Source organism: Coloeus monedula (assembly GCF_965178545.1).
Source record: "Coloeus monedula genome assembly, chromosome: 4".
Classification (NCBI taxonomy): domain Eukaryota; kingdom Metazoa; phylum Chordata; class Aves; order Passeriformes; family Corvidae; genus Coloeus; species Coloeus monedula.
The window spans coordinates 65,954,773-65,968,011 of record NC_138784.1 but is presented as its reverse complement, the minus strand read 5'-3'; the positions used below and the strand labels follow the sequence as shown (position 1 = coordinate 65,968,011).

The window sequence follows — 13,239 nt, the reverse complement described above, 5'->3', positions numbered from 1 at the left end:
TTTTGTTGTTTTGTTTGACAATTAAGGAATGAAAAAAAATACTAAAAGAGGAAATTCATCCTCCCTGGTTTTTTTTCTCTAAGTCCTAAATAGAAATTTTTCCTTGGAAGTCTGTCTGATCAATGTAAAAAGGCAGTGTTGGGGCTGTTGGGTCCATGGTGCAATTGTGCAGGTTTGTTTATTAGTAATAAACAATTACAATAAGAATGATGAAAGCAGCTGAAAGGATTTCTGCTGAAATGTTTAACACACAAGCTAAAAATGTGTAATCTCTGATTTTGCAAGCAAGACATTGCTCAATATTTTACAAAGCTACTACTAAGTAAATATTTTTCCCTAACTTGAATTCAATATGCTTTGTCATTTTTATGACAAGAAGATCAAAGGAATTTCAAGGGGTTTTGTTCAATATTAATTTATATTTTAAGAATGATTAATTGTTTTTGAGTAAAACAGTAATTTTGGCCAAGATTTTGGTAATGATCTACTCACTTTGAACTTCTCTTGCAAAAGCTCTGATGTATTGTGAAAGTTCTCTTGGCTTATTTTTCCAGGTATATAAAGCTATCAGAATCTGGCCCTAAGCCTCAACATAATCTCTAGGTTTTACATCTTGGAAATGTATGCACTGGAGGATCCAACTAGGAACTCTCCATAATATTTATTAAACTGACTATGTGCAGAGAAAATACTTAGTTCAAAGGCTTGAGCCAATAATCCTCACTGAATAAGAACCAAGTTCTCAAATCTGAGCAATATTAACTCAGCCTGTCTGCCCTAGAACAGAACACTGACACTCAATGTCCAAAAAGCCATTAACATTCCCCAGTGTTTCTAGGTGTTTTCTAGCAGGAAGGTGAAAACAATAGAGGCCTGTTCACCTGGGAGATTTCTGTTGATCTTGACTTTATATTTGTGGCTCCCCTCTTGGTCTTGGGTTAATTCCAAAATTAATTGAAAGGTTTTTTGGGTGTGTTAGCCAGGTCTGGGGTGAAACTCCTCCACATCTGAAATAAATCTTTTCCTTTCCTCCTGCAGCAACAGTTGTACGTGAGCTCAGATGAAGGGGTCACCCAGGTTTCCTTGCATCGCTGCCACATCTACGGCACTGCCTGTGCTGACTGCTGCCTAGCCCGAGATCCATACTGCGCCTGGGATGGCAACTCCTGCTCCAGGTTTTATCCTACAGGAAAAAGGTGAGCAGTATTAAGCAGTCTGGTGAAGTTTGCAAGGGAAGATCGCTTTTTTTTCTGCTGTGTAGCCTGGAGTGTTGTGATGGAGAAGTGGGATGTCATTCCTTTTGTGAGCATGTACAAACAATACCTCCACAGCTATTGTGCTTGGAATTATTCGTCACTTAGGACTGAATGCTGCAAGAGTGTATGGTAAAGAGCATGGCTTTTCATATTTAAAGTAATGGATGGGAGAAAAAAGAAAAGGAAAAAAATGGTTCTTAATCATAAATATTAATCCATCTGTCTCATGCACACAAAATCAGTGAGACATTTGTTCCCTTCATTTAAATTCAATTACTTACTATGGATGTAATTATGATAGCCCTAAATAGAGCAAAAGATCTCTCAGGCTGTCTGAGGAATAAACCCATTCATACTTTTTTTGTTCCTCATTTGCTCCTAAGTGAGAAGAATTATTTTCAGGAGAATTTTAGGCAAATGTGATTTCCATGTAATGCCTGTGGATTTGGGTTTTTTGACACGAGGTTTATTAAAGCAGACAGGGAAAGCAATTTGTTTAATTTACAAGAGAACTAATAGTCCATCTCTTAATCTTATGCAAAACAGGAGTCTCTTTCCTCCTCCCAAGGGAAATATTTAATACCAGAAGGCTGTAGTGAGCTCTTGTCTTAATAAGATTTCACTTCATATACAAACAAAGCTGCAGAATACACAATGAAGCGTTACTGCAGAGGAGACAAACCTTTCAGCTGTATGCTCTCTACAACTACCTGGAAGGAGGTTGTAGCCAGCTGGGGGTTGGACTCTTCTCCCTGGTGACAAGCAAGAGGACAAGAGGAAACAGCCTCAAATTCTGCCAGAAGAGGTTTAGACTGCATATTCTAAAGTCATAGAATCAAAAAATGTGCTGAGTCAAAAAGGACCCACCAGGATCATTGAGTCCAACTCCTGGCCCTGCACAGGACACCCCAAGAATCACACCATGTTCCTGAGAGAACTGTCCAAACACTTCTTGAAGGTTTGGTGCTGTGATCACTTCCCTGGAGAGCCTGTTCCAGTGTCCAACCACCCTCTGGGTGAAGAATATTTTCTTGATATCCTGCCTAAACCTGTGGCTGTGCTTAGTGCCTGTACCTGAACTGCAAGTGCAGAAGGCCACATATAGTCACCGAGTTTTACTCCTGTACCCTCATAGAGGGAGACAGTTGATAGAAACAGGCAAAGCTTGGATCTGCTGATAATAATGTCATCCCCTGGGATTAAAGACAATTGTTTTTGTTATTGCAAAGTTTTCTTGACTCATTCCTTACTTGAGATTACAAGGTAAAGCCCAAACTGGGCACGTAGCAATTGGTAAAGTACATGGGGCTGTTAACTGCTTTCATTCAGAGTATTCAGCCACCAGTCTGGAAACTCACTGTTTTCTTCCATGGAACAAAGATCAGAAGACAGGGGGAGGAAAGAAAAGAAAAATCTCCAAGTCTCAGGCCACCTAACTCCTACACTAACATAGCTGCCAAAAGGAGCAGTCAGGTACACCCAGCCTGTGCAGTTTCCAGTTTGCCATCCCCATTATATACACCTACCCAGGGTTATTTCCACTGGGGCTTACTTTCATGCTGATATTTTGTTTGCAATTTGCTCTTTATGTCAAACCAAAATAAACACCTCAAGCTGTATGGAAAAAAGTCTGCTTTTCATATGTGAAGGAAATGAGTTGTCCGTTTATCTAACAAGACAGATTATGAAGAAGAAAACATTGGTAATTAGAACCAAATCCCATTGTCTAGACAACAGTTTCTGCTGTATGCATTTGCTTGTTTGCTTCTTTTGACACTTCTGTCTCCTGTGAATTACTGTAGTTCCTCATGCAACATCAATTTACTCCAAAACGCCTTATAGTATTTTTATTTTCTAACCACCACTTTTTTTTTTTTAAATAAATATCTAACTGCTAAGTTTACATTCTCAGAACTGCTTAATGCAAGCAACATGCCATTTCTGACAGTGTGGAGCAGGTCTTGGTAGCACAAGAACTCTGACATTCACTCAGAAATTCTTCATTGTCTCCTTTGACTCATTTAAATGGTTCACAAGGGTTAAGACCCCAAGGCATAAAATGAAATATTTCTGATGGTTAACATAAAAACTATACTTGGAATTTCAATAATTACTCCTTTGAATCATCACCTTTCAAATATTTCCTTTTCAAACGATGCAGTGAAGGATTGGGTGACAGGGGATTATGAGCATTCTTACTGGGTGTTTGTGCACTACCTAGCACAATGTGGCCATAGATGTCCCTTCACTCAGTAGTACTGGAGCTCCAGGGGCTTTTTATGGTTTCTGATCCTCAAGTCCTTAGTGCATGGTTCAGAATACAGCTCCTAAATATCCCAACAGTGTCCATTTGCAACAATATATCATCAAAATATTTTTTCTTGAACTTGATAAATACTGAACGACCTTACACAATATTTAGCAAAGAAAATAATATATCTCAACAATAAAAACATTTGTGTACCAGCTTTTTATGCACGGAATTCTGTGAGCTATGACCTCCTAGCTGAGGAGGACTGAAATGCCAGTATTCCCAGTCCCAGTAATTTCCCCAGAAAATTGCTTTAGAATCATGATTTTCCACCTGTCATCCAGATAGTATAACAAAGTCCCCATTTAGAAGTATCCTGATACTTGGTGAGTTTTATTATATTTTGCAAATAGTCACATCCCTTCGAATAGAGGACAGAATAGAATCATAGCTCTCCACCATTCTGGGTGAATACATGAGTCACTCTGCTGCCAAGGTGGCTGCAGGCACCAGAAAAGAGGTGCTCGCCAAAATGGAGGAGGGAACATGCCCTTTATCAAATTTTTTTGCTGGTGCTTTAGATATGAGCATTATGAATCTTATGCATTTCATTCTTAGCTGCTTGCCTTTATGAAGAGTTCCAGCTGGGGTTTCTGGCTTTGAATGCCAGGTATTATGAGAATGAGCAGTCGTCTCCTTCATGTATCACCTCTGATCCTTCCATCCCTATACCTCCACTGCACAACTGCTTTACCTACAAAAACTGCAACCATTTTATAAGCTTCAACAAACTGATTCTTCATCTAAACAGTATCTTCACTCCAGCAAGCCTGCCAAGAGTAAAGCACACACACAGTAGGTCATGAACTGTCCTTAACATTTGATCTAGAAAAAATAGAAAGACACAAATCCACAAATAAAAAAGTGGTTCTTTTCAGTGTAGCTGTTTTAGAATAACATTTTGTTTTTACAAAATATTGCAGGAGGAGCCGTAGACAAGACGTGAGACATGGAAACCCTCTGACTCAGTGCCGAGGTTTCAACCTGAAAGGTACTATAATTTAGAGATCCTCATGCTATATAAAGATCACTTGGCTTTCCTTTACATGATTCACTGTAACTGATGTTATCTGTATGGTTTACTGGTAAAGCATGGTTATTTTCCAAGTCTGAGTTTTGTTTTGATTTGGTTTCAGCATCTTTCTTTGCAATTACATGAAACTTGTGCATATATGATAAAATTATGAGCTCTGAAATGCATAGTTCAGCATATTTGAATTGGGAAGCTGACACTGTTGACTAGAAAAAGGTACAGTTAATTTGAGGACTTCTCTACTTCTATTTCTCTTCAGTCTTTATTAATGCCTTTGTGTTCATTTAAGCTTTGGGCCTCAGAAGGTCCCATACTGAGTTTTGGAGCACACCTTTCAGCAAACAGCAGGATCTAGGACTGTCTTTTGAGTTATGATTATTCCCTTCTCCCTTTATGTAGGAAAAAAAACATATTCCAAATTTCTTTATGAAGTCTCTTATTTCCAGCTCTGCAACAGTTTAGTCAGCCTGGCATGGAACGGGTGGCCAGGGGAGCCAAGACTCTGCCCTCCCAGCTACCATTTTCTCCAGAGTGATGGACACCAGTCAAATATCCCCAAAGTCATAGTAAGACTAAACAGATATATGAAGGCACCTCAATCCTCTTCAATGCTATACATGTCTGAGCTAGGCAGTGGCAATGTGTGCCATCAGACCAAGGACACACATCAGAGTATTATGCTCCTTTCACCTCTATTTACGAGCCTGAATTCTAAAGTTAATTTTCATCTGTACCACCTGGAGACCAAATAGTAGAGCTGATCGTGAATTTTTATATTGTTTTTTTCCTAATCAAAGAATAATACTATAAGAGTTACATTTAAAAGGTTTTGTTAAAAATAATTCTACTGAAACAGTCGCCACTGGTTGTTGGAAGAATCTCCTGGACGAAAAAAGATCACAGCACGCTGGGTGTAGATCCCTCTGCTTAAATGAGCCTTTCCCCATGAGTCAGTATTAGCTAATTTATATGAAGCTGAAGAGCTTGAACAGGTAATTCCAAGAGATGACCCCAGTGTTAGAGAATACACCTGAGCTCTGAGAAATCCATGTTGAAGCAACTTGAGCTGCATGTCTTCCCCTGCAGGCATGTGCTGAGACCTTCCACCCATTGTCTGTCCCAAGGGTGGGTGTCTCCTCCTTCCATGTGGAAAATGTGAGAATGTCAGCTGTCTGCATTCTGGCCTGAGGGGAAACAATTGTTTCAACCTTGGCTGGCTTGTGAAACAGGTTTCTTGTTTTTCAACCACTTTTTTAATGTGGATGTATTTATAGGTTTATGTGTTTTAGCATCTTTGTAAAGGAAGTTTTGGTGCCAGCAGGGGGATATAGCATAGGTAGGGCAGTTGTTTCTCCAATGGAAAAAAAAAAGATAAAGAGCAATTTAGACCGTTGCAAAATATAATTAGAGCCATTTATAGCAAAATGACTATGTTTGGGGAAAAAATGAAATCTACCTAAAGGACAAAAGACCAGGTAGTCAAGCAAAGCCAAGGAATCTTCCAAGCTCATAGAGAAACGAAATGCTGAATTGAAGTCTTTAAACATTGTAGACCTCTAAACACGTATAAACTCAAGATTTTTGGCACATTTTTATTTTTAAGTAAATCATCAAGAATCTTGTATGACTGCTTTTCACGTCTGTTTAATACCATTATATTTGTGTTAGCCCTTATAGCCATTACAGAAATGCATTTTGAATGCAAAGTATTTCCACATTATTCTCCTAAAAGTTAGAATTTGTTTTGGTACAACTTCCTAAATGTGCTGAAGGACTAGAACCAGGCAAAGTCTCCTTCCTTCAGAAGAATGGATTTAAATTTCACATATCAGTTGATGAAAGAAGCTGAAAAGAATGGGAGATAAAGTAGAGTCTGAGGAAAACCAGTCTTAGGACTGTGCAAAAACAGTCAGATTTTAGACATGTAGACCTCTAGGTATTTGCAATTCTAATATTATTTGGTATCCATTATTCCTTTCTCAAAAAACCAAAAAAAATTATATTTCATATATGAGGCAAGTTCTTAAATCTGGAGGTGCTTTTTTTTCAGAACAAATACTATGATTTGGGCCAAGCAATAAGCATCCAGAAGTTCCTACTGGTGACTGCCAATTATTCATCTGTCGAGACTATAAAGGGACACAACAAGTCTAAGTGATGACATATGCTTAGCACTTGCCCAGGTGTTGCTGGAGTGCTATAAATCTGTCTTTCTCTCTGTTGCTGGCCTGTCTACATATTCATCACATTTCAGGTTGGGAGCCAAGTCCCTTCCTTGTGTTGGAAGAGAAGCAGAGGAGCAGGAGCCCAGCCTGCCCTCTCTCCTCCCTGGGATGCTGCACGCAGCTGGAGTAGCTGGAGCCCTCTTTAGGGCATGATGCTTTATTTTGGTCATACAACCATGTTGCTCCAACTCATAAATGGTGAAGTGTGAAGAAATATATTAAATCCTTCATTCTCTTTTGGAGTAGTAAAGAATGAGACAATTTCACAGAAAAATATCCCTGGGCTCAGTTACCCCATCAGCAAAGTTTACCAGCCTATAGGTGTCCTAATTTCTCAGAACAGACCATGTCACTCTGAAAATTGGTATTTCAAACTGAATGGACTTCCTCACATATTATTTAATTTCTTTGAATTTTTTTCCCAAAAATTAATTATTTTTGGCAAATATCAGAATCAGGCATACTTCATTTAATCTATATTTCAAACAGTTTTGTGTTTTCTTAATCAAATCACCATTCAAAATATCCTGAACGGTTTTTTTCTTTCTTTCTAGCATACAGAAATGCTGCAGAAATAGTTCAGTATGGAGTAAAAAACAACACCACCTTTCTGGAATGCACACCTAAATCTCCTCAGGCTTCTATTAAATGGCTGCTACAGAAAGACAATGACAGGAGAAAAGAGGTGAGTCACGTGAGCAGGAGCTCTGGAGGATTCGAAGTCAGGAGGATCACATTCCCTCCCCAGACAGAGGCGAGGGACAGTTTGTGTTTTTATCAGAGTGTCTGGCTACAGCAAAGCTGGAGAATTTGTGTGGATGCAGGACACTGGCCAGCATTTACTCATATGAGTAAGTGCAGACTTTCAGTACAGCCGGGACTTCACCCTCAGCCCCAGTGATTTCTGTCAGACCAGAACAGCTATCAGAAAATTAAAGAATCTTTGCTTCACACCTTACTAATTGCAAACTGAATGTTTGCAGCACTCAGAACTTCTTATTGATCTAAAGGAAATAGGCACACATACAATAACTTGTATAAAGTTCAGGAAGAAGTCAGCATGCAGTAGATCCTCTGTGCTATTGAAGGGATAGAGGCAAAAGTGGGAGAAGTGTGAAAGGTTTCTTTAGCATAAAACTAGTCCAGGCTAACACGTATTGACAAAAGCATTTCCTCACCATGGTGCAATCACATTTTCCATTACTGCACTCTCTAAGGCTCTCAAGTTTCAGCACTGTAACATACAGTATGATTGTTTATGGGGAATGTGCCTTCCTTAAGTAATGTAAAAGGGGAAAAAAATCCATTTCAAATCCAAGGCACTTACTATATGAATAAAAAGAAACATCTTTCAAAAGGAACTTTTAAGTAATGTGGTGTCTGTTGATAGGTTATAAATACTGAAAAAGCATTATTCTCCTATCAGGCCATTTTCCAAAAACAGAGGGGACTCACAAATGTCTCACTGAGTTTTCTCACTATTCAAAGACTCAAGCCATGCCTTGGCAATAGGTGCAGTTCTTTAATCCATTGCTTCAGCAGAACATCTCCCTTTTTTGTTCTTATGTTCAGTATCTGTATTAGAATCAATGCAGTTTCAAAGTACAACAGGCAGACTAAAGCAATCAAAGCGTTAATTAGTTTTCAAGCTCTCAGATTTCTGGAAATCTTCCACAATTTCTACAAAAGTTTACAATAGCAGAATACTGTAATAAGTAAATTAGTGCCCAAGATAACCAAGTATAATGCAAAGTCCAGTAGCAAAATAGAAAAACCGTTCAGAAAAATACCAGCAGTGGTTTCGTTTCAGGATGGATTGTACTAGCAATTTTTAATTCACACTGATAGGAAAAGGGACATCTGCACATTCATTGGATGATAACAAGCTGTGGTAACTTGCTTCCTTCAGATGATGTGGTCATCTCCTGGGATAGTACAGAGTCCAAAGCCAGAAAGGAAACAGGAGAATACCAGTGCTCCTGTTTAACAGAAAGCCAAGTCCCACTTGAGACCACTGTGATGATAATATTTATACAAGGCTATACACTCTGCAGAGCAGATAGAGTTCTTCAGCAGGAACCTGCTCAAAGTCAAAATATTTAACCAGAAGCCACCTTGAGTTCAATGCCAAATTAGCCTCCCTGGTCTTGAACCTTTCCCCCACTGAGTCTCAGCAGCAATTTCTGATGCTAAGAGAGATATTCTCAGGCGTGCAACAGGGCAAATAAAAGTTCTTTTCTTCAACTCTATTATTTGAACATTACAAAAACTCTTTATTTCATGTGGTTTCCAGATTTTCATCTTTGTCTTCATCCTGATCAAATTTATTCTAACATAAGAAATAAAAATAGTTAAGTCATTTTCTTTAGCAACATTTGCCTTCCTTGAGGTAAGCTCTCTCCTAACAGTAGCAATATTGGTGGTCTCTTGAAGATAAATATATAAAAATATAATAACTTTAAGAAAGTCATGTTTGAAGGGAGACTTGCCAAAAGGTCCAATACTCTGTTGTTCCATAACCCTCCCTAAAAAGTTCCTCTGCCTTTTTGGTCTCTAGGTCAAGCTGAACGAGAGGATCATAGCAACTGCGCACGGGCTCCTCATCCGCTCTGTGCAGGACAGCGACCGGGGACTTTACCACTGCATCGCAACAGAGAACAGCTTCAAGCAGACCCTGGCAAAGATCAATTTCAAAGTGCTGGATTCAGAGATGGTGGCTGTCATGACTGATAAGTGGTCCCCTTGGACCTGGGCCAGCTCGGTACGAGCGCTGCAGTTCCACCCCAAGGACTTTGTGGGGGCTTTCAGCCACTCCGAAATGCAGATGATTAACCAGTACTGCAAAGACAGCAGGCAGGCAGGTCACCAGAGGGAAGAATCCCAGAAGATGAGAGGGGACTACAGCAAACTAAAGGCCCTTATCAATAGCAGAAAAAGTAGAAATAGAAGGAATCAATTACCTGGATCTTAATCTTATTTTATAGTAATAGATATTTTTGTCCTCAGTGTAGGGGGCTTATATTTGTCTATTGAGAACAAATTTGTGCAAATCTGATAAAAAATTAAATGAAAATCCAGAAAGCCTCATAAAAGGTCTGTTTCCCAATTAAATGCAGTGTAACCTAACTAAAGAAAATAACTCAGAGCATTTTCTTTCCTAGATGTTTAATGACTCTAGGCTGGGCTCTGTCCTAGAAGCAGCGCTGGTTATTCATCTTAAACCAGATTCACATTTAACACCTCAGTATTTAATTCCAGATGAATAGACATTTTTACAAAATCAGTGCATTGTCTTGCAACTCTGGAACTGTACCAACTAGACTGGTAGTGAAAGAATCCGGGTTAAGATGCATGCTCAAAGTAGGATGGTACTAAGATTTCCTTGCACTGCATTTAAGAACATGAGTTTCTTCTTGTTTACTGCTCAATATTGGGTTTACAGCTTTCACTCATCGATCAAATCATGTGAATGCATGCAGATAGGAAGCAAGTAAAGTGTAGTAGAAATGGTTCATTTTCAGAGGTCAAATGAAGGAACAAACAGAAGAAAAACAAAGAATTTATCAGAGTAAGCACTGATTATTGTGCATAGTATGAGTTGTAATAAATTAATGAGTTTTGGAATGTAACTTAAAATATCTCTTCTCATACTGATTTTTATTAAAATAGAGTGTCCTGTAACACTACATAGCTTTATAAGCGGCACAAAGGTAACACGAGAATGTTCATTATACATACCATTTTGAAAAACACCTAAGTGACTTAGGTATTTTAGCTACTTTTCAAAGGATTGCACTCCAATTTCTTTTCAAAGGACAGAATGTAGATACACTGTATAATACTTATTCAGAAATAAAAAATATAGATTATCTTTATTCTGTTCCATGATTAAATTGGAGCTGGTCTATAATGTGGAAACACGTCATAAGTGTCATTGAAAATTTTAAAACATTATTTTTTCAACTGTTTTCTCAAAGTTGCAGGTATTTTAACTAGAATTTTCTAATAAAACCATTCCCATTTTCCAGTCTTTCTACCCTTTTTCTTTTCGATCTTATTTTCCCAATTTGCTCCAATTTTCAGTTCTCTGCTGAAAAGCAGATCAGGAAAAGAAAAGAAGAAAAAAAAAAAGAATGAGGGAAAAATAAAACTGAAAAATGGGTTTGGGTCAAAAACCAAAAAGTATCACTTGAGAGGCATGTTCAAACAGAAATCTTTTGTTTAAGAAGCAGCTGTCAGGTCTAATGAAGCAAGTTTTGCTGAAAATTGGGGGAGTGTGCACCAAGCCATCCTATGAAAAGCAATCACTTTTTTTGTTTTTGAGCAGCACTAATGCCAAAAAGAGGGACAGATCATCAATCCTTTTACTGTGTAAGAGTGTTCTGGAAGCCAATGAATCTGTTCGAAACTAACAGGGATTAAAAACTTATGAGCACCTTATAAAAATCACAATTATTTATGACACTAATCAAAAATATAAACTGATGTTCAGCTCAAAAAAAGCTATGTTAAGTTAAAATTCAGCTTCTATTAGAATACTCTGGGAGTAACTCTACAGGGCATGGGGGAACACTTCTGGGTTTGTGCCTGTGTGAATTAAATCTAGAGCAATGGACGTAAGTGAATTCAAGCTAGTGCAGTGGAGGTAACGCTGATATTTACCTGCCATTAGTTGGATTGTCACTTTATCACCACCTCATGAAGGATAGCTGGGAAATGAGCCCTGATCACACCATTTAAGCAGTCTCTAAATCCCTTTGATGCTGGTGGGAGCTCTTTGAATTTAATTTGTGTGCTTACTGCTTGCATGGCAGGGCCAGCCTGCTCATATATTGCCATCTAGTTAAGTGTTCTCCTTACTCAAGGCCTAAGTGCATATTTCTGCAATAGTTAGCTGTTGATAATTAAGGTCCTTCTTATGGAAACCATCAGGAAACTTTCTCTGACTTCCATGAGATTGAATTTGGCCCCAAGCATTGGCAAAGCAAATTCTGGAGGAATCTGGCTGCTTTTTTTTTTTTTTTTTTTTTTTTTTTTAATTTTTTTTGTCCCTGAGTATGACTGACTTCTGAAGTGTGTAAGTGACAAACCAAAAATCGAGTGCCATGAAATAGAACTACCTCCTGGAATGACACTAGTGGATATTCTCTGTATGCTGCCATGCTCTTCCTATCTCCCCAGCAGATTCACTGCAGTTAGTGTGATACTAATGTCTATTGTGAGGATCATAATTGCTTCCAGATGGAATACAGCGATTAATAGGTATTTCAGGGTACAATTTGCCCCTTAAGTGGTTAGGTACAGTGATATTTTAATAGGGCCCCATTAGGCCTCAGAAATTACAGTTACACTGTTTTCTAATAGAATATTGGCAATAAGGGATTCCGTTAAAAAAATCTGCATAGCTCAGAGTTTCATATGATTATAAAATAATATTTTTAAAGCTGCTTCATATACCATTATTATGGTATGACTGTTTAAGGGATTATACTTAAACTAACATTTTTCCTGCTGCATGAGAACTCCAGTATATAAATATAATAAGCTTCTGTCAGTGTGTAACCGGTCCAAGCTTCCATGCTTTAGGAGCCTTCCCGCATGTATAGAGAAGTCAGGAGCCAGATGCTCAGCTGGTATAAACTAATGTAACTTCCTTGCTGTCCATGTAGCTACTGGAGTTGATACCAGCTGAGTGTTTGGCCTTAAATGTACAGAATAGACAAACTGCAATTTTTGTTTAAAGTAGCCCCTCTACTGTAGGTAACACCAAAACTTAAGACTGTAATATTATTTGTGCTATTTAATACTTCCTATTTTGAGGATTACTAAATAATGTATATAATTTTATTCCTTAAAATAATGCAAAAGCAAAATGATTTCTAGGCATAATTTCACCAAATGTAAAGATATGTTCTCTGCCAAGAACTTCACTGTGTACTGCTATTTTTATTTTTGCTTTTTATTTTGTGTAGTTTGTAAAGTTTGCTGAAATCTTGACCTAACATTGTGTTCTTTGCAATTGTTGTTACTGTAGATATGCGTGTTTCATTAAGAAAATCTTGGTTTTAAAAGTGTAGGTATGTGTATAAGTTCCTAGCATGATGAAACTGTCATGACAGTGAATATGCATCATATAGTGTGTAAGAAAGAACAAAATGTAGTTTAATATAGTGCTATTTAATTGAATATCTAAAATGCCCGACAAAATAAAGTGTGTTGCAACATCTTAAAAATTTGTTGGTTTCCCCCTTATGGATGTGCATAAAAAAAGGATCTTTTTTGTTTGTTTATTTTTAAAAAGAACCTGGAAAGCAGTTCTATAGATTTTCTAAATAAGTTCAAGAAAATATTTGGAGCATCAGCTATTGTAGCTGGTCAGTTCCAAGCCCTGCTCTGGACTGAACCCCCAGTCAC

The 13,239-nt window shown here is 38.0% G+C and overlaps 1 protein-coding gene across 3 annotated transcripts in view; it reads left to right on the top strand.

Moving 5' to 3' along the window:
• Nucleotides 1-13,020, top strand: part of SEMA3C (semaphorin 3C) — a 118,536-nt gene extending 105,516 nt beyond the window's left edge. For all 3 annotated transcript variants that reach the window (XM_082279821.1, XM_082279820.1, XM_082279822.1), the window contains 4 exons: nt 1,039-1,196; nt 4,491-4,558; nt 7,380-7,510; nt 9,383-13,020. In XM_082279821.1, the coding sequence (XP_082135947.1) occupies nt 1,039-1,196; nt 4,491-4,558; nt 7,380-7,510; nt 9,383-9,796 (771 nt within the window). In that variant the 3' untranslated portion in view covers nt 9,797-13,020. The remainder of the gene's footprint in view (nt 1-1,038; nt 1,197-4,490; nt 4,559-7,379; nt 7,511-9,382) is intronic.
• The last annotated feature ends 219 nt before the right edge of the window (nt 13,021-13,239 follow it).